This window comes from Macrotis lagotis, chromosome 5 (genome assembly GCF_037893015.1).
Source record: "Macrotis lagotis isolate mMagLag1 chromosome 5, bilby.v1.9.chrom.fasta, whole genome shotgun sequence".
NCBI classification, from domain to species: domain Eukaryota; kingdom Metazoa; phylum Chordata; class Mammalia; order Peramelemorphia; family Peramelidae; genus Macrotis; species Macrotis lagotis.
The window spans coordinates 147,867,975-147,895,857 of record NC_133662.1 but is presented as its reverse complement, the minus strand read 5'-3'; the positions used below and the strand labels follow the sequence as shown (position 1 = coordinate 147,895,857).

General features: G+C 35.7%; 1 protein-coding gene across 3 annotated transcripts; it reads left to right on the top strand.

Moving 5' to 3' along the window:
• The first annotated feature begins 187 nt into the window (after window positions 1–187).
• Window positions 188–27,883, top strand: LOC141488010 (interferon gamma receptor 1-like). 3 transcript variants are annotated; one of them, XM_074187677.1, is made up of 7 exons: window positions 188–337; window positions 14,678–14,792; window positions 15,543–15,709; window positions 19,504–19,694; window positions 22,525–22,732; window positions 25,037–25,164; window positions 25,749–27,883. In XM_074187677.1, the coding sequence occupies exons 1-7, from the start codon at window positions 253–255 to the stop codon at window positions 26,298–26,300; spliced, it is 1,446 nt and encodes a 481-aa protein (XP_074043778.1). In that variant the 5' UTR covers window positions 188–252; the 3' UTR covers window positions 26,301–27,883. The 3 variants fall into 3 exon arrangements, with proteins under 3 accessions (XP_074043778.1, XP_074043779.1, XP_074043780.1); XM_074187678.1 differs by lacking the exon at window positions 188–337 and adding an exon at window positions 499–565; XM_074187679.1 differs by lacking the exon at window positions 188–337 and adding an exon at window positions 10,632–10,805.

Sequence of the window (27,883 nt, the reverse complement as noted above, 5' to 3'; positions counted from 1 at the left end):
CGGCGGGGGAGGCCGGCGGGAGGCGGAGGGGCCGCTTCCCCGCTTCGGGCCCGGGCCGCGGGGCGCCGGGGGAGGACTCTATGTGGGGGCGGGGAGGGGGCCCCCCGCCACCTCCTCCAGGATCCACGCCAATCCGCAAGCGGCCGGAAATGACGCGCGCGGCTCCGCGGCCCGGGTGGGTGGTTTGTGCCGAGGAGCCTCAGCGGGGGAAGCCCGCGGCCGGACCGAGCCCCGCGGGGAGGCCGAGGCGGCATGGGCCCCCGCCTGCTCCTCCGCCTGCTCCTCGTCGGCGCCTCCCTGCGCGGGAGCTGGAGCCCGGAGGCCGCGGCTGCCCGAGGTAGGCTGCGGGGCTCGGGGTGTGGCCGGGGCCCCCGCACCCGGGGAGTCCTGCGTGGAGGCTGGGCTTCCCCAGCCCGGCCGCGCGCTGCGGCGCCCCGCGGGGGGCACGAGGGCGGGGGCCCGGGAGGGGAGAGGGCGCCCCGAAAGTTCGGCCCTGAGGCGGCTCCCGCGGCCAGGGCCGGAGGAGGCTGTCCCCCGGAGACTGGAGCCCCGGGACCATTCTGAAGTATGCGTTTATGGTTTTATGATTTCTTATTTTAGTTTATATTTTCGGATTCCGATTTTTTTGATTTGCTGAGGAGAGATGCTTCAGATATATTTTTTTTTAATAAATTCTGTGTGGCCTTGGGCACGCCGCTTGACCCCATCGCCTCGCAAAAAAAACTAAAAACAAACAAACAAACAAATAAATAAAACTATTCTGTGCTGTCTTGCTTCCAAGAAGCCAAGAAGGGGGTGGGCCTCCCGTCTGAAGCTTTTCTCTCCCTGCTCCTTCTTTTCTCTCTTCCTCCCTGTGCTGTGATTTGCATTGTCACTTTTACTCTTTCCCAGATGGGAGACCCGGGACATTGGGTGAGTAGAATCATCTAAAAGGTGACTAGCTTCCTTTTAAAGCTAAAAGTCTTCAGAGGGGAAGAGTAGGGAATCTTGTAGTGAAAACAAGCAATACATAGTTATTTGTAGAAATATATTTATATAAAATGTATCATCTCAGACAGGAGTAGGAAGTCTTGTAGTTAAAATAAGCAATACATAGTTATTTATATACATATATGTATATAAAATGTACCATCTCAGATGGGAGGAGTAGGAAATCTTGTGTTTAAAACAAGCAATACATAGTTATTTATATACTTGTATAAAATGTATCATCTCTATGATGATAATAAGAGAATTATATAGGTGGGACAGTGAGGTAGTACAGTGAATGGAGCACCAAACTTGGAGTCAGGAGAAGCTGAGTTCAGAAGTGGCCTTACTAGTGCGTATATGTCACAACTTTTTTTTTTGCCTCAGTTCTTCATCTGCAAAGTAACCTGGAGAAGGAAATGGCAAACTCTCCAGAATCTTTGCCAAGAAAATCCAAATGTGGTCACAAAGAGTTAGATGGAACTGAAAAATGCTAGAAAAAGATAATGAGACCCAGAACAAGTTGTGCCTGTGAGTGCATAGGAGGACAAATGTGCAAAAATGTTGTCAAGTTAGAAAAAACAATCCAGTAAAGAGTCATTAAGCTCCTTCTCTGAGCCAGTCAAATACCTGCTCTTGAGGATTTTACAGTCTTAATGGGGGCAAGTTTCTGATTGGAGTAAAAGGTAGAAATGGGGATGATGACAGGAAGGGGGAACTTGTTGTGCAACATATAGACTGTCCTTAGTACACTGCATACAAGATTACTCAGGATAGTGGGAGGGAGTTCTAGAGAAGACTTGAAGAGGGCAGTGATTTGTAAGAGCAGCTGGGGTGAGAGAGAGATCAAATTAGAGAGAAATAGGATTGCCTTGATATACTGCCAACCTAGTTGAAAATAACAAATTTATTGTGGACCCCAGTCAGCATAGTTCCTTTGCAAAAGGAAGGGCATCCATTTCACATGTCAGATTTTTTTTTAATGTTCTGATTAATTTTGTTAATTCTTATAAAACATTTCTTTCCCTCATTTTTAAAAATTCTTCATGATTGATCTTTAGGGAAGAACAAAGAAACAGGAAAATGTAGACTATATAAAAACTAATAATTTAAAAATTTATTATTACTTTGATATTTATTAATAATAATGACACAGGTAGCATGTTATGGTGGATAGATCAATCAGGAAGGTTTGGGTTCAAATCGTGCCACTGATACATTTTGATTACATGATTTTGGGTAGTCACTTAAATTCTAAGTCCTCAAGCAACTCTAAGATTGTAGGGTACAGAGAAAAATAGAGGGAGTTTCCTTCCTGGAAGCTTTATTGTGAAATCATAGCTCTAATTCTATTCCCAATAATAACAGTACATCACATAATAATTGTCCCCAAAGGTTTGCAAATGACCTGTTTAGTATAATTTCATTATCTCTTCCATTTATGGGAGTTGTATTTCCAAGAAGAGTTGGAGTATAGACATGAATAGGAATATCTAGGGGCTATGGATCACCACACAGCCTAAAGAATTGAAATGATCTTGATCCTAGCAATCAGTGACATCTTCCATTGCTTTAGCTCTGTGATTATCTCTCCACTTTACCCTGTCCTTGACAGATGGAATCATCATGTCTTATTCTTCTTTGTAATTTCCTTGGGGTATAGCATGGTGTCCTTCACATAGTAGGTTCTTGTCAATCTCAAAAGATAGAAAGCTGCAAAAACCAGAATTCAGTGGTTAGCTCCATTCTCTCCATTGTGTTTTCTGTTATATAAGTCTGGTGAAATGAATTGAGTTGACAAGGAGCTAGATAGTCAAACTCCAATGCTATTACCCATCCTCTTTTCCTTTACTTCAAGACTCTGCTACTGTGTTTAAACCTCCTCAGAGGCTGTATGCCCAGGGGATATTGGGTACTGACTTATGTATCCAGAGTGTTGGACATTATGAAGGAAAGTCTTAAATTAGGAACTGATGACAGATTTCAGGTGGTCCCTGAACCTGAATGGGGATGTTTTTTAAAGTCTGTTTTTTAAAACTTTTGATGGGTAAAGAAAGATACAGGGGAAAATCTTGGCAATATAAAAATTAGTGATCAATAAAAATTTATTTTTAAAAGAATTTAAAATTTGGTGGTGGTGGTGTTGTTTTTTTTTTTTTTAAAGAAGTAGCATTCCTATGAAACATGAAAAGATCAAGGGTATGACCATCCTTGTCTATAGCAGACATGAAATGGAGGGGAGTGGTTGTGTTTTGTGTACTAGTGGCGCCTAGTGGCTGCATTTTTAGTTTGTAAAGTTTACTGTAAGTAGCCTCCAGAATCAAGTACTATTTCCTCTATTCTGTGACTCGTTTATTAGACCCATATTTTTTTACTAGACTTCTTTTCCTCTCCCATCTCTTTGGACTTATCTTCTTTTGTTCATAGTACATTCTTCTCCCCTGGAAAATATTTTAAAATTTGCTTTCTAAATTTTTTCTTTGAATTTTGTTTTTGTTCAGATTACCACTCTGTTTTAACACTTATTTGATGGTGTATTTTGCTGAGTTTTGTTTTGATTTCACTTTTTTTTCCCTGCAAAGATCCTTTGTATTAACTTGAAAGACTATATGTGCTCTACCCTTTAGTTCTTTAAAAGTAAAACCAAACCACAATTATAGAGGGTTTACCACAGAACTGACCATACATTTGAATAATTAAATAACAAGAGAAGCATATGTCCAAGAGGCACAGTGTATAAATAGCAGTGAAATTTGGCTGCAAATAGGATAGATTCTTGCTAGGATACATTTAGTAATTTTTCTGCATAAGGGATTGTTTGGTATATTCTTTATACCTTACAAAGGTTTCAGTCACATTGTGCATTTTAAATAATTTATTTTCATATAATTCCAGGTTAATTTTGTACCAACATCAGAAAACTTAATGAATTTATTAACCAAGAAGCTCATTATACCTCTTTCATATCATTAATGTTGGGATGACTTTTGTTACATTAAAACAACTATCCTCAAAATAATAATAATTTAAATTTTTCACACCTCATTCCCACCCCCTCCCCCCCCAAAAAACTGTTATACTATAGTCATGACTAAATATCATTCCCTAAACAAAGTAAGCATATGTACTTTTAATGACAATGGCTAACATTTATGAAGGCTTTTATGTAACTAACATATATGTATAAATAATAACTACAAAGGGTAGGTAGTAGTAAAATGCATAGAGCTCTGGGATTGGAATCAGGAATATTTATAGGCCTAAATTCAAATTTGACCTCAGACACTTAACAGCGTGATCCTGTGTAAGTCATTTAATTTTGTTTGCCTCAGTTCCTCATCTACAAAATGAGTTGGAGTAGGAAATGACAAACCACTCCAGTATTTTTGCCAAAAAATAAAATCCAGATGGGATCATGAAGAATCAACACAACCAAAATGACTTAATGACAAAATAAATATAAAGAGAACAACTACAAATATGAAATAGTTAAATACAACTATGTAGTTCTGTATGTATTGGTCTGTGAAGTTCTCCTTACGAAGATAGTTAAGCCCATAGAATTCTGTGAATGCATAAAAGAGAAGGGAAGTGATTTGCTTAGGATCTCACAAGTAGTGTCTGAGACTGGGTTGAAATGTGGTCTTCCTGACTACCAGTTCTGTTGCCCTACCCACTATACCATGCTGCCTCTCTGATTGGTATTTCTCAGTGCATTTTCTGCTTCTTGGCTGAGCAAGGTCTATTGGTCACTTATGAAAGACTTTTTTATTCTGTTCCCCACCCTTCATTCCCTTGTTCCTTCTGGGTCTAGAATGTTCATCTCTAGGTAACTTGAGATTGTACTTTGTATAGAATATATAGACAGTTCTCACTTTATATAAATTCACATTTCACAAATTCAACTTTATGTAAAGAATTGTGAAAGAAATCTGCATTTCCAAAAAAAAACCACCTATGTTAACTTTACAGTACTTTGCTTGCTTGCTTGCTTTGTTCTTGCCTGTCAGTTAGAGAGGTACAGCCTCCCACCCACCCACCCTCCATCAAAAAGAAAAAAAAAAACAACCCCCAAACACCTTTAAAACAAACCAAAAAAAAAGCTCCAAGTAAAAGCAGAAGAAAGATCTGGAGAGAGCAGCTGGATGGGAGCCCACCTTGCTCACCCACCTTGCTCTTCTCTTCAGTGCTGGAATCCTCTTTCTGTCCCTGGATCCCTCCCTCTTCTATCTGTGCTAGTCCTCACCTTCTCCCTCCATGGGTTCTTGGCCCCCTTCCTGCCTCCTACTCTCTATGTAAAAATCTCTGTATGTAGAGATCTTTGGAAGGAAGCATCCATTTAAGTAAAGCAAGAACTGTGGGTCATTCATTTGCCAAATAGCTTTTCTGCAAGTTATCCTGATTGGAAATTCCAAAAGAAATTTTAAGGTATTTTTTGAGGAGATAGTTTGTAGAAGTATTTGATTTTAAAATTTTTTCTCTGTATTTTACATGCACAACATAGGTTAAATAATGGATGGGAGATTTCTGATCCTGGTCAAGGTTTGATCCCTGCCTAGCCTTCTTGGTATTAACTGTTATAATCCTAACCTGGAACTAGGAAGTGAGGGACCGAGCTGCTAGTTGGTCCCTAAATTAAGTTACTTTATAACCTGAAATTTTAAATATTCCTTCACTAACATGAGAATTTTTTCCAAAATTGATCTGACAGTACCTCTTGTTTTTTATTATTTGTGACTTCAACAGATGTTTTTTAATAACCAATCATTTCTCCTCTTTTAAAAGCATAGTTGACATACTCAAAAGTTTCTCCTAAAATATACCAGTAATTTTAGTCTAATTAATTGACTTCTGGGATACAGCATTTATATCCTTTCGTATGGACACACCATGGTTAACTTTTCATTGTATGTAACTCCTGTCCTCTTCCCCTTTGTTTCTTCTCTGTCCCTAATCTTTTGTCATTTATTGCCTCTACCTCAGTTTAGCTTCAGTGCCTAGCTCCCATTCTTATACATCCTTAAACATCCCATCTTAAACATTTTAAACATTATATATAAATATACATTTATATAACATTACAATAAAAATTAAGAGCCTAATAAGAATAAGATTAGCTTGTGTTTATGTAGCACTTCTAGATTGCAAAGTGATTTACAAGCATTATCTCATTTGTTCTTCATAAAAATTATATTAGTAACCCCTATTTGTGAAGATGAAAAAGTTGAGACAAAACGAGGTTAAGTAACTTCTGTAGGATCATACTATTCCTGAGTGACCAAGACAGGATTTAAACTGCTTTGAGGGCCATCAACTATACTAATTATTCTCTACTGAACCAAGATATACTTCAATGACGTGTAAAATTCAAGAATACATTATTTGAACCTTAATAAAAAATGAATGTATACATTACAATAGGATTCTTACCAAAAGACTATTCATCCTGTTCTCCTACGTTGATACTTGGAACTTTGGGGTAGATTATGGATCTCATTTAAAGAGGCTTCTAGTGTTCTAGAACTTGACATAGTCAACAAAATGGTATGCTCTCATACAAACAACTTCTATAGAACTGCCTTCTTTAGGGGTGGCTAGGTGGTGCAGTAGACAGGGCACTGGCCCCGGAGTCAGGAATACCTGAGTTCAAATCTGGCCTCAGACACTAATTGTCTAGCTGTGTGGCCTTGGGCAAGCCACTTAACCCCATTGCCTTGCAAAAACCTAAAAAAAAAAAAAAACTTTATTTGGACTCCATTGCAAGTTCATGTTGGTCTAATTTTATTTATTTATATAATATTTTTCATTAATTCTCTTGATATTCTCTTTGATAACAAAATTCTAGTTCCATAAAGTAACCTTTTTGGACCTTTGGTATGACACTAAATATGCAAACTAATTAGGTTAATTATAATTTTATTTTATTATTGTAACTGGACTAACTTTTCCTTTAATTATTTAAGTGCTATACCTTGCATATATTTAAAGAATAAATATTTCATTATACCATTAGGCATACTATAGAATGTCTAGTGTATCATTTTTAACCACTTTGTCTGGCAATGATTACTGATTTTTGGATTCACTTAAAGCAGTTTGAATTCTGCTATAACCACTTGTTTTAACCTGTATAATTATTTGAAGTGTATTTCTCATAAACTATATTAATTAAAATTCTGATTTCTAATACATTCTGCTAAACTGCTCAGTTTTATGGTTAAGTTGACTTATTCATGTTCATTGTTATGATTGTTAATTATTGTCCCTTCCATCATAACTTCTTAATACTTTTTCTTCCTGCTGCCTTCTTTACAAAGAAGGAAGTGGAGAAAGAAGGTATCTGATCACTACCAGAAGTTCTGTAATCAAAGGATTTTTTTTAAAAAGTCCTTACCCAAATTGCAATCTCTATTTTACACCTTTGCTTTTTCTTCATTACACCTTAAAATCAATCCTTTCAAAATTGAAGTTTATTTTGTTCATTTCTCTTCCCTGCTTTCCCCTTTCCTTTTTCTATCTATATTCCTTTGAATTTTTTTCTACACCAAACTGTATTTTTATCCAAAATCCTTTTTTGAATCTGTTTTATTGATATTATTCTTTACTTATGTATATTTATGGGTTCATTTCATGAGATACCATGCAACATTTCACATATGCAACATCTTTTCTCTCTTTTAATAATGTCTCATCCCAAACCATATCTATTAAAAAACAAAAGAATATTTGTTATAAATATGAAGACTCAGGCAAAACAGGTCTCTCTAATAGTCATCTCCCTCTGAATATTAGCATGTTCCATTGTAGTTTCCTGAAATCATGAATGATCACTGTATTGATCATTGTTTGGAAAGGTTTCAAAATCATTTTCTTTTAATGTTTTATTATTGTATAATTTGTTCTCTTGGTTTTGTTTATTTCTTTCTTCATTAGTTTATAAAGTCATCTATTTGCTCATGCTACTCCATCACGTTCATGTTCTACAGTTTACTCAGCCATTCAATTGTTGAGCATCTCTCTTAGTGCTTTTTTGCCATCAAGAAAAGAACCATTTTAAGTATTTTTTACACAAAAGATCTTTTATTCTCTTTAATATCTTTGAGTATGGGCCCAGTAGAGATATAACTGGGTCAAAGGTTATTGCTTAGCAAACTTTTGTGTATAATTCCAAAATGCTTTTGAGAATGGTTGTACTATTCACAGGTCTATCAATAGTGTATCAGTGTGCCATTTTCTCCAAGCCCCACCTAACAGTTTTAATTTCCTTTATTGTCATCCAGTTTGAAGAGTGAGATAGAATCTCTCTTTAATTTATATTTCTCTATTAGTAGTCTTTGGAACATTTTTTTAATGATAGAATAGCCAGAGTATCTTCTCTCATGAACTACCTGCTCATATACTTATGTTTAACCATACCCATCTCATCATGACTCTCTGGACCACAGTGGGTCAAAGTGTTTTTCTGGTAAAGATATTAGAGTAGTTTGTTATTTCCTTCATCAGTGGATTAAGGCAAATTTGGCCAGGGTCACATTGCTAGGAAGTGTCTGATGGCAGATTTGAACTCAGGTCTTTCTGACTCCAGGCCCCTTTGTTCACTGAGCTACTTAGCTATCCCAACCTTAGACCATATATCAATTAGGGAATGGCTCTTTTTCTAATTAGATAAATTTAAATTCATTCCTTATTTATCTTAGAATTGAGATAGTTATCAGAGAAATCTAACTGTAAAGATTTTTTTCCCCACTTAATATCAATCATCCCTGATCCAATTCAAGCAAGACCTATTTGTCCTTGTTTAGATGGTTATATTCTTCCATATGTAGTTTTCCTCCATACTTCATTACAATATTAAACACTTAATTATTTATTTAGCCCTTGTCTATTTGTTCACATGGATTTATGTACTCTTGAGTTCCTCTTTCTTCCTGTGTTTGCATTTCCTTTTCTTTCCTTACCTTTTATCTTGTCAGGAATGCTTTCCATCATTTGTTCTAAGTTATGCTCCTTTCAGATTTTTTTCTTTCCAAACTGTCTTTTCTAATTACATTATTTTATCTCATGCTTCATTTCTCCTGTACTCTTGTAGGCCAGGTCATTTTCCTCCCCCCCCCCCAATTGTTATAGGGCTTACAATTGTTATGGGGTTTCAGTCTTCTAGGTTTATTGCTTGGACTTGCCTTAAACCTTGGTGGGTTCTGTTTTTCCTTGTGTTTGACTTCTTCTGTTTATTTGTAATTTCAACCTCAGTTCTTGGGCTCTTACATGATCTCTTATACCTTTCCCTGATTCAATCGGCCTTATTAGATCTTACCCTCCTCCATGGTCCAAATTCTGCCACAGGTCTGGATGGTGTGAATCTCCCCCTTCTGCCTCTGTCTTTGAGTCCTGTCTCTTTTTCCTGGGGGTCTCCTGTGGGCTCAGATCTTCACTAGTCTCTTTTTTTCCTTCTCTTTGCACATTCTTCAGCCAAGAGTCCTAGTAAGATATCAAACATCCTGCACAGTTTTCTCCCCTTCCTCAACTGGTGCTTAGCACCCGAGGTGCCCATTTCCTCCTGGAGCTCACAGCTCTCACTCACCAGTCCATATAATCATGTGCCCTCCATCTTTTGTCCAATACTTTATTCACTGTACCAGACTGTTGGTGAAGATGGCACTTTTTTGGCCCAGAAGAGTTGATCTCCATTTGTCCATCCTGACATGGTTTTCCCCTCCTGAGGGAGCCAGTTGGTTTCCTTTTTTGAGGGACTTCACCATGTGCTGCTATGGCACCGTACTTATTAGTGTTGGCACCTAATTGACTTTAGCCCTCCTGTGGTTCAGAACTCCTGAGCTCAAGCAATCCACTTTCCAGTATCAGTTAATCAATAAAAGAGCCTACTATATGCTAGGTGTTGTTCTAAGCACTGGGACAAAAGATAGTGCCTTCCCTCAAGGAATTTATAATCTAATGATTATTAATAACTATTATTACTATTATTATGATTAATAATAATAATAAGTCCCCTGGTAGCAGAGATGTGTGTTCCACCATACCAATGCCAGTCCCTTTCTCCTCCTTATGAGAGCTGATTCTGTGTCCCATTTCTGTCCTGAAAGGCCCAATTAGGAACTTTCCTTCAGGCACCTGATTATTAGAAGGAGTACTGGCTTAGAAGGACCCTATTCAGATGAGATGATCAATGGACTCCAGCTGACTTATCTCCCTCCCTTCCCTAACTTCATCCAATTCCCTTCTGTCCACTAGTTTTCTGCCCAGTTTCTGGAATCATTCTGCTTTCCTTGGCATGATCCTTTTCCTTACACAACTTCTGACTTTGTATCTTCTAACAGTTTTTATGTATAGTTCTGAACTAAATAGAGTAGATTACTTCCTCATCTTTTTCAATTTCCTTATTTGTCTTTTGGGAGATTAGCTAGGTAGTTCAGTGACTCAGCAGCCAGACTAGAGTCAGAAAGACTTATTTTCCTGAATTCAGATCTGGTTTCAGACACTTAGTATCTGTGTGACTCTGGATTTAACCCTACTTACCTCACTCTCCTCACTATAATAATGTTTGTCCTTCATTTTTGAAGAAGACCATTATCAGGGAGGTGCTGCCATGACAAGCAGTTGAATTGGAGTGGCGGGGGGGGGGGGGTGTAACTGTACTAAGTCACCAGCCTCACTTCACTTTCTCCTCCAGAGCCATCTGGATCCAGGGGCCAGATATGAATCAGGACAACTGGAGATGGTTCTGTATGTGAGGCAGTCAAGGTTAAGTGATTTGCCCAAGGTCACACAGCTACTAAGTGGCAAGTGTCTATTTGAACTCCAGTCCTCCTGAATACAAGGTCAGAGCTCTATCCACTGCACTACCTAGTATACTGAAAAAGAAAGTGGCATTATCTTTGCCACAAAATCCCCAAATTGGTATCAGGAAAAACATTAGTCATTTGGGGATGATTTTCAGATGTTTGCTGAATTTTTTATGGGAGGGCTTGACTGTTCTCCACCCAACACAGCTTAACTGAAACAAATACAGCAGAAGTTTGTTCTTCTACAGCTTTCAGACAGTCAAATGACTATGAACTGTCATTGGTTAGAATGTAATTTTCAAAGCCTGACTGTTTTGTATAGCTTTATTAAAGATGCCCTCAACATGAATTGATCATTCTCATAAAGTTTTTTTTGGAAATAAGAAAGTAGGAATTTGATTTAGTAGTGGAGACTTTCTCAGCTCTCTAGTTTGGTAATAAAGAGGTGAAAGATTTTTTTTTCCCCTCAAGCTGTTCTTATTCTTTCATCTTTTAAGTATCTTAGGAATTTGTTCCCCAGTGCCTTGACCAATGCAGATAGTCCTCTGGTGTCACTTCAGCTACTTTTTTGCCATTTTTTTTTGTATCTTATTGTGAGAAAATATTTTATGTAACATACTTAATAGAAACTAGGAATTGGTGGTTAAACTAGGGTATGGATAAATAATGCAAAGAATGTTGCCAAGGCTAGAGTTCCTTTGCTCAAGTAGTTTATATTTTCATAGGATGGAAAGTGCAGCATTTAATCACAAAAATGATGCAATTCAAGACTGGATAAAAGCACTAGTAAGTTGTGGAATCAGGAAAGATGACTTGTAATTTTAATAATAGTAATTGCTCACTTTTATATGCATTTTACATTGTAATCTATTACTCTAAGATTTTCAAATCTCTGAGAAAAGCTCTATTAGTCCTATTTCATGGATAAGGGAACCAGTTTCCAGTGAGATTAAGGGATTTGTCTAGGGTTGCACATGTAGTGAATATAAAAAGTTGGATTTGAACTCAGGTCTAACTAATCCAAGTCCAATACTTTATTCACTGTATCAAAAAGATAGAAAATAATTGGAGGCTTGAAGAAAGCTAAGCTTTCTATGGGGCAGAAAAGAGAGTGTAGTGTAGTATAGGTTTATTAGGCTGTACAAAATTATGAAAATGCACAGTTGAGTTCAGGGAACAGCAGGCAGGTCATTTTGACCAGACTTTTAAGTGGAGAATATTATTGTAAATTATTTCAGGAAGTGTATATAGATTGTAAGTGACCTGAATCAGCATGATTAGCTACATGTAACTTGCTTTTATAATCATTGAAATATGTCTCCTCTCTTTAAAAAAAAAATTTACAGATAAACCACAGCAGCCACTTTTTCCCCCACACCCTGAATGTTGTTACTCATCAGAAAACCTCTGTGGTTGATAGGTGAAGCTTAATGTGTCTTTTTTTGTGGAAAATTGTTCTTTGCATTTTCATTGTTTTAATTTTTTAAAATGTAATTAATTTAATTTCTGTAGTATATTTAGCATTTATTATTCCTATTTATTGACTCAAAATGTGCTTTTGAATGAGGTTTCTGTCTAGCCAGCCCTAGCACCTTTCTCTTCATGCAGTCTCCTGGTGAATTGAGATATAGCAGCTTCCCCCTCCCATTTACTGCCTTAGAGTGATGAACATGGTTAGAGATAACTAAGCCCGCTGAGTCCAGCTACCTCCTTCTTGACATACTCCCTCCCTATCACTTCTTGGTCTAGGAATAGTGGACCAGTGCTTACCATTCCTTCAGGAAAGACTGTCAATTGGTTGCCCTTTTGACTCTACTTACCATCCTTCCTGGTCACCATTCTCTCATATATGTTGTCTCCCTTTATTACAATTAAACTTCTTGAGGTCAAGATAGTCTCTCTTTTTATCTACAAAACTTAATTACCTAGCTGTGTGGCCTTGAGCAAGCCACTTAACCCCATTTGCCTTGCAAAAAAAAAAAAAAAACTTAGTGGAGTTCCTGCTACATGGTAAACATTTAATAATTTTTTTCATTTATTAATTAAGCAGCTTTCACTCATCATAAGACCTGCATAGGTCTAAATTGAGACCAGAAAAGGAAATGGTTCCTATCTCTGCTTCACCCTGTGTGAATACAGATTATGAACAAAATCACATAAATTTGAGCGACAAAGAGGACAGATGAAATGGAATCAGTGGACTCTATTAGAAAGAATAAAATAGCCAAAAGAATTGACTGGGACAGAACTAAAACTATAGAAATTATTTGCTTTCTAATTGACCTGTGAGAGATCTTATTCAAGAAACTAAGATCATAATATCATAATAAGGGACTTAGGTAAGGTCACAATAGTTAGGTGGTATATAGTAGCAGAACTAGAACTTAGAAGCCAAGACTTAGAATTTCCAGTCCATTTTTCCACCACTCCAAGGGAGAGAGAACACCAAGAAGGGGTCTCATAAAGTTTAGGTGATGGAAAGATTTACATGAATTGATGCTGAATGAGTTGAGCAGAACCAGGAGAACATTGTACATAGTAATACTTAGCTCTTCTCAGCAATACAATGATCCAAGATCATTCCAAAAGATCATGACAAAAAATGCTCTCTACATCCAGAGATCAGAACTGTGGAATCTGAATTCAGATTGAAGCATGTTATTTTCACTTTTTTTGGATTATTTTGGCTTTTTCCCTTTTGCTCAGTTTCTTTCACTATATGACTAATGTGAAAATATGTTTTCATGAATGTACATTTATAACCTATATCAGAATACTTGCCATCTTGGGAAAGAGGGGAAGAAAGGATGGTAAGAAGAAGAATTTGGAACTTAAAATCTTTAAAAAAATAAATGTTGAAATGCTATCTTGTAATTAGAAAAAATGAAATACTATTTACCAAAAAAAAAAAAGTTTATGTGGAAGGGTATGGACTTACAGTTTGAGATGTGCAGGAAAGGTTTAGAACGTGCAAAATTTGTTGGTTGACTAAGTGGAGAGATAAAGGACCTTGCCTATATTGAGATCTCATTTTCCCATACAAATTAATATATATGACAATATTAAAATGCAGACTAGAATCATATAATGCAAAAAAATGGAATTATCTAGAAAAAAATGCTATAATTTTACAAATGAAGAATGTCAATCCTCCTGAATAATAATCCTTCAACTATTAGACCAAAACCATATTCCCCTTACTAGGAATGTTTATCCTGGAATTTCTAGAATTCTCCTATGATACAGTTTTAAGTTCCCTCATTATCCTGGTCACTTTTATCTAGATGAGAAAACTCCATTTTATCATTGACCCTTCTAAAATATAGTACCCTAGAATTGATAACATGGTTCTAGATGTGATCTCACTAGAACAGGTAAGCATGGTACCATCAGGCTTCACATTCTTAGACTCTATTCTTCTATTAATTACTTTTGCTTATGATTGCCGTGACACTCTGAGCTTATAGTCTGGACTGATTTACATATGACCCACTCTCTTATACTAAAGATTGTAATTATTTGGTAACATAATAATTTTAGGGATAGTATTTGGGGAATTTTCAAGATCTGTTTTTACATGACCACTACAGTTACTTTCAGTTCTAAATATATGATCTCCTGCTGGTTTGTTGGTTTCATAAATATATTGCTTCAAATATTAAAAATATCAAGTTAATTAGTTCAGATTGTTACTAGACTCATAATTATAAATCATTATGTGGAATTAAGAATTATCCTTTGATAAAGATCTGAGTTTTAATATAAATGAGAATTATTTTATACAGATTATTTAAGTCCCAAATATAAAATCTTCTAAAGTTACTATTGTCTGCTTCTAAAGTTACTGTTAATTTTGCTAATTATTAGTTTCTGACCATTTTCATTTAAAATATCTGAATCTCTTGCAGTGCCTACACCAACTAATGTTGAAATAAAATCTTATAATTTGAATCCTGAAGTAATTTGGAATTACCAGATAATGTCTGAGACTCCTACTTTCACAGTGCAACTAATGGAATATGGGTGAGTAGTATTGTTTTATTAAGATTTTTTAATTAATATCTCAATGTCTGTCACTTAGTGACATAGAAAATCACAAACATTATCTGTGTTAAGTTGTATTTTTATTTATTTTGTTAAACATTTCCCAATTACATTTGAATCTGGCTCTTGAGTTTTGCCTGGACCAAACATTTGACACCTGTACTCTAAGCAGCCCTCTCAGCCCCCAAGTTGCAGAGGAGATAACAGTCTGCATTAATAGAAATAATTCCTTAGCAGAAGCCCCTCTCTTATTCCATTCCCTGTGTTCTTCCCAGCACTATCTGGGGGATCTACAGTCTCTCCTCTTAATGTTACTCCCTAAAGTTTTCAGCCCCCTCTGTCAGTGTCCAGGCCTGGGCTCTCCTTTGACCCTGACCCTTTGCTACCTTTCCCCACCTCTCAGAAGCCCTCAAGAAGCCATTCATTATTCATAACAAGCTTCCTGAGGTATTCACTGCCTCCCACCAATCCTGTTTCAACTAAAGGTTTTTTTTTTCATGGAACTAATGAATAATGATGAGGAAGATACTCCTGTTCTATATGTGAGCATTAGAAGCACTTATAGTTATAGCTTTGATTAGATACTATCTTAAAACCTTCAATAGGTTTAATAGAATTCAGCTTTGAGTGCTTTTCAGCTCCTCCCTTGCTGAGGTTGTCTCTTCTAATGCTATTATTTGGGTATGTTTATATGCTGACTATGCCAGGTTGCCTTATTTTCCTTTTCAGAGATGATGAGTGGAGTGAAGTCTGCACCAATATTTCTCACCACTCTTGTAACATATTTGGCCATATTATAAGACCTCGTATCTATTACTGGGCCAGAGTTAAAGCTACCATTGGACAAAAAGAATCTACCTATGCAGAATCTAAACCATTTCTCATATATCGGGATGGTGAGTAATGTGTGTAAACATAACATTTCTTGACGTTGGAGACTTCTGAATGTTTTTGTATGTTTATGAATGAATAAAAAAAAAGTGATTTATTAAGCACCTATCCTCTATTAGACAGTAGCTAAATGATGAAGATTCATATGTAAAAAGGACCTTTCAGACTCTGAAAGAGCTTACTTCTCAATGAGAGATGTCAACACAAGGAGGAATAGTGATCAGGGAGTATATTTTGAAAGGATAATCAGTAGAGCCAAAGGACATTTGATAGACATGATCTTTCTAAAAACAGTGATGTAGATTTTTGATTGCTATTCAGAATTGTACTTTGCATTTATATACCACAATATGATTTGTTCTTTGATCTAACACTTTGTATTTTTTTTAAGATTTTTAAGTCCTAAGATATAATCAGTTTTTCTTAAGGAATCATATTCAGCTATAAAGTATGTATACTTCTTTTTTCCTTTCAATAATTGCCAGAAGTCTGTTGTTTTTATATACATACATTTACACACACACACACACACACACACACACACACACACACATGTGTGTGTGTGTGTGTGTGTGTGTGTGTGTGTATGGGGGGGGTTGCAAGGCAGTGGGGTTAAGTGACTTGCCCAAAGTCACACAGATAGGTAACTGTTAGTGCCTGAGGTCAAATTTGAACTCAGGTTCTCCTGACTCCAGAGTCTGTGCTGTATCCACTGTACCCCCCCCACACACACACACATACTGCTATTATATTTTTAATTTATTTAAAATTCTCTGCATGCCATTTTTTTTCTTCAAGTGTTTTTGTTGTTAAGATTTTTCTAGGAGTATATGGGATGATTTGAGATCCCCTTCATTATTACTATGTAGTTCTTTCATTTAGCTTTTCCTTTATTTGTAAGCTATGTCATTGGTTATATACATGTTAAATATTGAAACACTGTCAAATTGTTCAGAAATAAATAATAGTTTTTAATCCATAGAAGAGACACTTTGAGGCTTCCTGAAAGAACATCAAAATGTCATTTCTTTGGATGAAAGCCACATCAATTTCTTTAATTGACATGTTGATGTTGAACTATTTGACACTGTTCAGGACTTTTATTTTCTCAATCTCCAGTAACTGTGACTCTTTGAGGAGACAGGAACTGTAGCAGATTATGGTTCCAAATGGATTGTTCTTCTGGAATCATTGCTGTCTTGAAAGAAGACAAGAATCCAAACAACCTTTCAGAAACTTAACTAAATAACAAGAGTGCTGGATTTGGGAATCAGAAGAGACTCAGAGAATGATGTTCCATGACTTTTCCTGGGACTTTAGGCTTACCTGCCCATCAGTAGTAGTTGACTGTTGGATGGTGGGAATGGTGAGAATGGTAAACTCCTTCTCTACAGAGATTGCACATTTTAATGATGGCTGAAAGGATTGGACTAGAAATAGTCCTGGTCTGAAGTGTACTATAATTCTTAGGTCTCTTGGATTCTGAGTCCTACTTAGTCTTTACTGGAGTTTTAGAGGGAGTCATCTGATCTACCTGATCCATGGCACCTCCTATCTTTCATGATATGTTGCTCCTTCAGCTCAACTGGCTGACCTGCCCCATTGGTGACAATTGGTCAGCAATTTGTGGGGAGATGGTCCCCTGTTCCATGGGGTTTCCTCTTTTGGATAGTGACTCCCGGCTGAGAGCAAGGTTGGTTGTGTCATCTGGAGAGGAGTGATGGGAGGGCTTCTATTTATGGAGCTATTGAGCTTATCCAAAAGGGAGAAAATGTTAGGTGAACAGTTGAGCAAAAGAATAGTTTTCTCTGAAATATTGTTATTTAATATAATTATGTCCTATTTATTGTACCCATTTAATTTTAATTTGTAATTGAATATGTGGCATTTCGAGGAATGAAGTTATACTTCTTGGAAAAATACTTTGTAATTCAGTTCTGTTGTTCTGTTCTAATTTATTTTTCCCTTATTACTATAATTTGGTTTCCTTTTACTAGATTTAGAAAAAAAGAAATTCACTGAACTGATAGCTGAATATGTCTTGTACTTAAAAGGCAATAATTGGTAGACTAGCAAAGTAGAAAAGAAAGAAGCTATAATAGTTTCTTGGTAGATAAATTGACCATGAGCCAGAAATTCCTTTGACAGCCTAGATTGTTATTGGCAAAAAAAATTAGTGAATAAAGAGAAATCTGCTACCTACTATTTATGAGATCTCTTAACCTTTCTGGTCTTTAATTTCTTTAAGTGCAAAACAAGGGATTTAGATGTCTTGTAGTCTCTTTCCAACTTATATGACATTGGATCGCTAGGAAATAAAATTACTGAAAGAAAAATAAAAGATGGTATCTTCTATTTAATCTTAGTATTTAATACTGATGAATTCTGTATTAGAGGCATCAGAAGAAAGTGTTGATAAAATCCTGGATCTGGAATCCACAGGCCCCGAATTCAGATCCAGCCTTAGATATTTACTGCCTTGTGACTGTGGGCAAGGATTCTGCACTTAACCTCTGTTTGCCTCAGTGAAGGTAATGGTGATGTGATGTCAGTGACATACTCTTAGTAAAGCAGTTAGCTAAGTGCTAAGAGGTAGCTATCATTGTCCTCATTGTTGTCTACTTTGTTATTATTATTAAATGTGTAATATTGTAATGATAAGCTTATAAACAGAACTATAAAAACAGCTAGGATATGTCAGGCACTGGGTAGTGGACCTAATCAATATTATGTCACTATTGTTAAAAAAAAATTGTTGTTAAATTAACACAGCTCCACAATTAAAGTAGTTTGTAAAGATTGGGAGTGTATAAATGACCAGTTTTTATGATATGCCAGTTAACTGGGCCTGGTGATAGGAAAAAAAGCAAAGCCCCTTCCTGACTTCACATGGAAGAGACTTTAGGCTTCCTCTGCTTGGAGGAGGCTGAGAGAAGAGGTAAAGGAGCACTAGATAAAATTTGTAATCAGTTGGAGTTCAACTCACTATGAGAAAAAAGCAGAAATATCTAAAATGGGATGAATGGGTTTGGATGGTTCAGGGGCTTTTTTAATCTCTTCCTGAAAGTCCTCAAGCAGAGGCTGTGTAACGGCTATTTGTCAGGGATATTGCAGAGGGATATTCCCCGCTCAGGAAGGAGTTCTGGATGACTTTTGCATTTCCTTTTAATGCTAAGATTATGTGTTTGGGTTTGAGTTTGTTTTTTAATTGGTCAAGGATTCCTAAACTTCCTAGTATGATAGTCTCAAGAAACAAGTTTGTGAATCCAAATACAGGTTGAAGGTCAGTTTACCAAGTCATCATTTAAGTGATGATCGTGGTCAGTCAGCTTTTCTATACAAAGAGTGAAAGGGAATTAAATTGCATAATAAATTTACCATGTGAATTTTGTTAAATGTTAGATCTCAAATGAAAGTTAAGTTCTTTCTGATATAGGATGATGTAAAAAAAAAATCTTTCCCTTATGATCCAAGTATTATATTACTTGGCCAAGGTTGGGACTATATTCCTTCCACCTTTTCTTTATAGTGGACTGAGATCTGGACTTTTCAACTAACTTTTCATCCCCAGCTTCATTTAATTTCAGTTCCCTAGAACATGATCCCCTTGCTTTGAATCCCCTTCTCCCTTCCAACTTGCTTTAATGTATTGTCTTCCTCTATTAGATTGTAATTTCCTTGAGGGAAGGGAGTTTTTCTTACTTGTATACCCAATGCTGATACACAGTAGTTGCTTATTAAATATTTAATATATTGTATTAAGCTGGTGTGTCTAAAATAATATTACTGTTTGTTTCAGGAAAAACAGGACCTCCTAAACTGAAGATTCAAGAGAAAAATCACCACCTTATCATTGATTTATACCATCCTTTAATAATCGTTAAAGGAGAAGTGAAAGGGACTGTGTGTGATTATTATGATATTGATGACTATGATCCTGACTGCAGCATATTCTATTACAATGTATATTTGAAGATAAATGAGAGTATGGTATGTTCTGCATTTTTCAAGTTAGAAATAATTTGTAGTATAAGTTGTAAATAGTATAAGAGTAACAAAACTATTCTGACTTTCTGCATATAGAAGCAGGAAATGAGGTATAGAAGGTGTGAATATTGTGAAAGGGAGGTTATATTTGAATTACTCAACATCAACTTATAAATTAATGAAGTTCAATGAAGTTTTTACTTTGCCCCATTAGCTGTGTACCCACAGATAATATTTTAGCTTTAAATATAACCATTTCTTATAAAAATTTAACTGATGTGAAATAATTGTCATATGAAGAAAGATCAAAAATTCCTAGAAGATGGTTTAGTCAGTAAGCATTTGAACACTTTGCTACACAGAGGGAAATGGTAACCCAGGACAATATTGCCTTAAAACACAATCTTATGGGGGCGGCTAGGTGGCATAGTGGCCGGCCCTGGAGTCAGGAGTACCTGGGTTCAAATCCAGTCTCAGACACTTAATAATTACCTAGCTGTGTGGCCTTGGGCAAGCCACTTAACCCTGTTTGCCTTGCAAAGAAAAAAAAGCACACAATCTTATGTAAAGTAGTGGACCATTACATATGACCTTGGGCAAGTCATCTGACCTCTCTGGGTTTTATTTTCCTCACCTGTACAAGTGAGAAAGTTAGGCTAGATAACTCTAAAATCACTTCTAACTTCTAAATCTATGATCCCTGTGACCCTATAATGAGAGAAGATTTAGTATGGCTGCTTTAGAAAAAGTGTAAAACAAAAGTGAAAGTAAAATATAAAGTGTGACATAAAACTCAGATCTCAATATTTGAGAACTAGAAGGGATATCAGGACAGCCAGTGTGTAACTCTAACTCAAACCTTAAAAGAACTCCCACTCCAACATACCTGATAAGCATTCAGAGAGGTAGCTGACAGCAGTGGCATAAAGAACAAATTTTCTAGAATTTCTCTAATAATTTATTTTCATCATCAGTGAAAAGGGAATCATTCCATTTGAGGTACATGAGATGTACTGACCCCAGGAAAAAAAGTCAGAAATGTTCACTTCTATTTCACTGCCAACGAAAATAATTTTACCTTTGCATTAGAAATGACTGAAAACAATGGTTGACAGGGAGTTGAAACCTAAAATAGTAGGAGAGCACATTGTTGCCCTTTGATATTGTTGCCCTTAAGAACCTTGGTTCAGAGAATTTATATCTTCAGTTATTAAAAGAACTGACAGATGAGATTGTTGTGATACTTTTAGTAATAACTGAAAAATTATGGAAATAGGATGGTACTCCAAGGCCAAAGAAAGGTAAAATTTTTTTAAGGAAATATCTTTAGACTTTATATACAGACCCTATAGTAAGCTTGACTTCAATTCCTGGGAAAATTATGAAATTGATCATTAAATAAATGATTATTCAGAAATGGAAGTAATGATTACAATGAACAAAAAGGTCTTCATCAAGAAGCTTCTTGTGCTTCCCTTTTCTCCCTTCTCTCCACTAAGAAAGGACCTTGCTCTTTGTTCAGTGAGGAATTGAAGACATTATTTGTGTTGGGCTCTTCCCATTCACTTTATTTCAAAATCACCTTATGTCACCCTCTCAGTCTTTTGGAAAGAAGTGGTCTTTTTTTCCTTGCAAAGACTCCCCACGCAACATGTGCATATAATTCCAAGTAAAAGCAAAAAAAAAAAAAAAAAAAAAACTATTAACCTGACTGGATAACACAATGCTCTCATTCTCTCTCTCTCCCTTTGTGGCCTCCTACTCTCCAACCCCCAGCCCCAAAAAATCCTCTGAGAGGTGTACAGACTGTGGACTTAGCTTGAACTCTTACTGAAAGAGTAGACTTTTGCTCAACTCCATCTCTCTACCTTCATGTCTGGCCTCTGTATGTCTATCTTCAATCTGTCTGTGCTTGGGTATTACATGTCTGTCTCTAGCCCCGCATGTCACCTGTCCTCTCCTATCTATATCTGACCCCTCTGTGTCTGCTCCCACATGTTCTTCCTCTTGATTCCTCTTGGTCCCCACACGATTGACCCCAGCCCCTATGTGTTCCTTCTCCTGCTGCTCTCACTTCTCTCCTCAGACATGAGACCTCATCCCTGTTTCTCTCCCTCCCCCATGTCCACAGACAAATTCATATTACCTAAAAATATCTCTCCATTGAGGGCTTTTGGACTGTACTCTTGAGAGCTCTCTGTATTTTTGTCTCTCCCGGTAGAATGTAAATTCCCTCTAGTAGAAACTGTTTCATCCTTTGTACTTGTGTCCCCTTTACCTGACCTCTAGGTGTTTATTGATTGATTGATGTCAAATTCACTTTACTTTTTTTTTTGAGGCTATCCAACCAGTAGTGAAAAGGATTCTGTAGATAGAGTGTACAAAGTTTTAGTTAACATTTGATAATGTAACTCATTCTAAAAATATCAAGTTACTGACTAAATAAAACAATGGATAGATTTAGGACTGATTGAATGACTAGACTCATGATAGTTGCTAGTGATTCAGTGTTATCCTGACTAGAATGTTACCAAAAAGCCTAAAGTTTTATTGTACTGAAAAATGTAAATATTACTCTTAGCCCATGGGGTCACACAAAACAGTCTTGGTACTTAACTGAGCACTCAGTAGCACATCATTACCACCTTTGTATATTGCATCATGATTTTGCAATTAGTTCTCAGTTCCTTCCAACTTTGTCATTGACAAACTGAATTATTTAAATTATTCAGAATTAGTAAATAAGTACTTAGCATGAACATGTTCTTTATAGATTGAAGTGACAATTGTTAACATTTTTAATGTTTTGTTTGTTCATTTTAATAACTTACAGATCATTAAGGAGAAGTCTGTTTATTCTTGCAATGACACTCAGTGCCAATTAATTATGCCAATAGTGTCATTTAATTCTACATATTGTGTTACTGCTCAAGGAACTTTTCAGAACTCTCAAGTTTGGGAAATTAAGTATGAGAAATCAAAAGAACTCTGTATTACTTCACCTAATGGAGAAGAAGAAGAAAAAGAAGATGAAGGAAAAGGTAATGTTTTATTACTCTTCAAAGAACATAACAGTAATCCCAAGTATTGTGACTAACAAAGAAGGGTTTTGAGGGTGTGTTCTAATTTGGAATTTAGATAAACACTACTTTGACATGCTTAACAGTTGAATAATTTTATCTCAGGGAGGAACTCAGAATACAAAAAAAAATGTCCTTCAGACTATGAAATATGGAAAACCTGATTTAACTGCATTTCTCAAGAAAAAAGTACTGTATTGGGGGATTTCTTTAGAAAAAAGTGCCAAACTGAAGGCTTAAAGTCTTCTGCTAATAAGGCTCTTATATTTTTTCAGACACTTCAAACTTTATCTATAAGTCTGTCAGAGATTTATCATCAGTTTAATTAGTAACAGATCGTTTTAAAATTGCTATAAAATAGAGAATTTTTTACCTAATTTAAAAATACACAACATAAATTATAATTCAGTGTTTTAAAATGGGAAAATATATAAACTGCCAAAATTTCATATATTATGCCTAATAAATTTTCATTGAATGCCTTAATATGAATCTTTAATTTTTTTTTAGCATGGATTCTCTTCCTCCAATGCAGATTGCAACCCTTCTACCCTGTAAGGCTGTGTAATTCTTGCCTGTGTCCTTTTATGAATCCTCCATGAAGAATAAAATTCTGCCTTAGAATTGTAGCCCAAAGCATTTGAAATCTTCCTTACAATATAACATGAACTAGATATAGATCTATTATACCATATACCAAGATAAGGTCAAAATGGTATGGTTTAAGCATAAAATATGATACCATAAGGAGATTAATTTATGTGATGTATGAAAAAGAGAAAAATTTGTGACTATACAATAGAATATTACTAGATGTAAAATGGATAATTTTGATTGTAAAATTTAAAAAGGTTTACAAAATAAAACCAATGCAACCAGGATTAGAAGGAAGACAGAAAGCTGGGAAATAATTTTTATAGCTGGGGTCTCTAATAAAGACTTCATTTCTCAAATAAATCAAATTTATAAGAATATAAGTCATTCCCCAATTGATAAATGTTCAAAGGATATGAACAGGCAGTTTTCAGATGAAGAAATGAAACTTGTCTATAGTCAGATTAAAAAATATTCTAAATAATTTTTGGTTAGAGAAATGCAAATTAAAACAAGAAGTATACCACCTGACACCTATCAGATTGACTAATGACAGAGAAGGAAATTGATGTGTTGGAGGGAATGTGGGAAAATTGGGCCACTGATCCAACCATTCTGAAGAGCAATTTGGAACTATATGAAAAAGGCTATATAAAACTGCATACCCTTCACTACTAACTGGTGAAATTGGTGGGGGGGATGGGGGGCAGTGGGGTTAAGTGACTTGCCCGAGGTCACACAGATAATCATTAAATGTCTGAGGTTGAATTTGAACTTAGGTCCTCCTGACTCCAGGGCCAGTGTTGTATCCACTGTGCCACGTAGTTGCCCCTGGTGAATTTTTTTTTTACAAGGGAAGGAATGGACTTACATGTACAAAAGTATTTATTAGTAGTTTCTTTTGAATTGGCAAAGAATTGGAAACTGAATAAATTTTTATTAATTGGAGAATGGCTAAACAAGTTGTGGTGTGTGATTGTAATAGAATACTACTCTGCTACAAGAAATGACACACAGTCTGATTTCAGAATAACTGATGCAAAGTGAAGTGAGAAAAACCAGGAAAAGATTATACACAGTATCAATCAATAATATTGTGCAATGATCAACTGAAAGACTTAGCTATTCTCAGAAGTACAGTGATCTAAGACAATTCAGAAGGATTGAAAATTACTATCCACCTCCAGCAAAAGAACTGATAGAGCCTGAAAGCAGATCAAAGCATACTAATTTACACTTTATTTTTTCATGGTTTTTATTTTTTTATTTTGGGTCTTTCTTTTCTTTCAAGTATGTTTTGCATGATTACACATGTATAGCTTGTATCAAATTACTTTTCATCTTAGGGAGAGGACTGTTAAGGGAGGGAGAGAGAAAATATGGAACTCAAATTTTTTTTAAAATCAATGTTCAAAATTGTTTTTACATGTAATGTGGCAGGGGGATAAATTTTTGTTTTAATCCTTTTTCCTCAATGAAATCAAGAGTAGGGAACTAATTTGCCCAAGGTCCCCATTATTAGTGATAAAAATTAGAATGCAGGACTCTTCCCATCTCTGGGTTTTTCTTCACTATTGCAAGGTAGTATCAAGAAATCAAGAAATAACTTTAAAAATTGTTATGACTGTGTTGTCTTCATGTGAATCTTGGTTATTTTTTTTCTCTTTTTAGATTCTTCTATGCTTTTCCTCATTATTTTTATATGCATTGCCTTTGTACTATGTGCAGTACTCATACCTTACTTGGTCTGGAAGAGAAAGATGTTTCAGAGAAAGAACTTCAATTTGCCCAAATCATTGGTAACTCATTTAAATTTAAATATTTTTTCCAATAACTCTAATGTATATGAAACTTGAAGTTTATAATAATTTTGTTCCTTACTTTTCCTCATGTGTTTGATAGAATGAAATGTAGCAATTTTGGTAGACCTAGAGTTTGAGACTCTGTGCATTATTGTGGGAATTATAAACCCAATTAGTGGTTTGAAAGCACCATAAGACCACTTTAGGAGTAAGTGATTTATCAAGCAAGGACCGAGCCAGGTCAAAAGACTTAGCCTAATCTAGTCCCTCTAGATCTTAAGATTCTCTTCCAGAACTCTGCTCTATGAAGCAGCACGAAGTAAGTATATGATTAGATTGTAAAAACGATATAATTTACAGGATTTAATGTCTATGATGATTTGAATAGTTGATGATAATGAATATGATTCTGAATAACAAAAGTAAAATGTTCACTTTTATATCACTCATAGTTTATATTAAAGTAAGAAATTGACTGTGATTTGAGTTGATCTTATTTCATTGCCCTTCGATCACTCTGCCTAATTTGTGAACCAGATTCTTGAATTTGTTTTCATCTAACATACTTTTTTTTCTTTTAGATCTCTGTGGTAAGAACTGTTCATCCACACAACATTTTAGTGATAAATTCTGAACCAAAATGTATTTCTGTTGTTGAAACATCATCATACTTGGCAGTCCCAGAAAGTGAGGAAAAAACCAGCATTAATTTTGAAGATAATAAAGAAAAATCAGAGCACTTCCAAGAAATATCAAGCATGACAGAAGAAAAAACTACTGAAGAAAATGTGACTGAAATGACCTCTGATAGTCATCAGAGTACAATGCTGAAAGAGAGTTATTTTCATTCTAACAGCAATCAAGCTGAATCTGGCAGTCTCATTTCAAACTCTTGCCTTCCTATAGATGATTCTGAGACAAGACTTGTGGAATCATGTAGCATCATAGAGCCTCCCCAAAGTGACCCTGAAACAAGGACAGACACTCAAGACATCACTCCATGGAAGAATATATCTTCTGGCTATGATAAACCTCATGTTCTAGTAGTATCTGTAGATATGCTTACAGACACCAATGATAAAGAATCTTTGATTGGTTATCGACCTTCAGAACCATTCATGGAAATTTTATAGCATTCAGCTAAACCAAAGCAAATTTGACATTTTGCATTTCCTAAAAGTTGACTCTTCAGGTTTTACTTAAAGGAGGTAGCAAGTTCAATTTGAGTGATACTATGTCTGGATTTTGAGTTGAAACCCATGATTTCAAGACCACACTCTTATGATATTGAACAAATTATTTCATGCCTCTAGACTTCCATTTCCTCCTCTGTAAAATCAATTTGGACTTGATTCTCTTTGTACAGTACTTTAACCATCCTAAATATAGAACATATGCTGAATGAAGATACAGCTTTAATATCTATCTATAATTCACACAATTTATGTGAATAACTCTTTAGCACCTTGGATGTTAACTCAGTTCATGAATGTGAATGTATTATCATTTATCTGAGTTTATATTTAGTTAACTATATTGCTGGACTTCCAGTCATTCAGTTAATAGAATAAAATATCTGAGAGAACATTTTAATATTATCATTCAAACCTATTTCCAGCTTTGTGGTTTTAAATATTACTAAAAGCATTAAATGGATAATCATTAAAGCAAATAAGTCAATTTTTTTTAACTGAGTGAAATAACTCATTTAACTAATTTAGTTCTTTTATCTTTTAATCTCTGCCATATACTTCTAATGTAAACTATTTAGATCAGTTTTCAGGGCTATGTGAGACTAAGGAAAATCAAAAATAACTAAGATAGTACAAGTCCAATCAGGACATTTCAGATGATATTTTTTTAAAATGGCATCTAATTATATGGTTAATCAATTATACATCATTAATAAGAATGTTTAGATCAGTGTAATATTTGTAAATTATCCTGTGTGCCAGGAAACCAAAATTTCAACTACCGATCATACTTTTAATTTTAGGTAGTCAAAGGAAACTCTCCCCATCTCATACAGTATACTCGCAACAAAATTATGTACACAGGAGACAATGTAAGATAATTGATGACAGAACTCCCTGTTGATGAGTAGTTGCCACTGAATTATCTAGTTCACACAATACCCTTCTGCTGTAAGTCAAAGATCAGTCCCCAGAGCTATCCTATCAAGTTGCTTTTGACTCCCCCAAAATTAAGTCTGTTTTCAACTCTTCCAGAGCTAACCTAGCTCATTGAGGCACCTATAGCAGTGCACTTGTTCCATTTCTTCCTTTGACTGTATTTCTCTCAATGATTGTCATTTTGTTTATTTTTCTTCTTTTACCTACTATGTCATTTAGTACATCAGGATTCTGTTACATAAAATGAGTTAAAAACTCAAAAGCCCTTTGGTCTTTTGCTGCTTGGTGCTTAGAGAAGGCTTGTGGAATTTCAGAAATTAAAAGAAACTAAAAGAATTATTAGTCCAAGCCCTTGGTTATATAGGTAAGAAAACTGAGGGTCCTGTAAGTCGAGTGACAAGTTTGAACATTTTGTGATAAGAGCCAGAATCAGTATTTGAGGCTCCTTCTTTTTTTTACCATATGGCCTCACTGGAAGTTCCCTCGAACTAGAGACCCACTTGTTATTTTTAAGATTTCATTGTTTAGTCTCTATTTGATTCTATATCTTTGAGGTCCCTGAATAAATTACTATTTTTATTGCA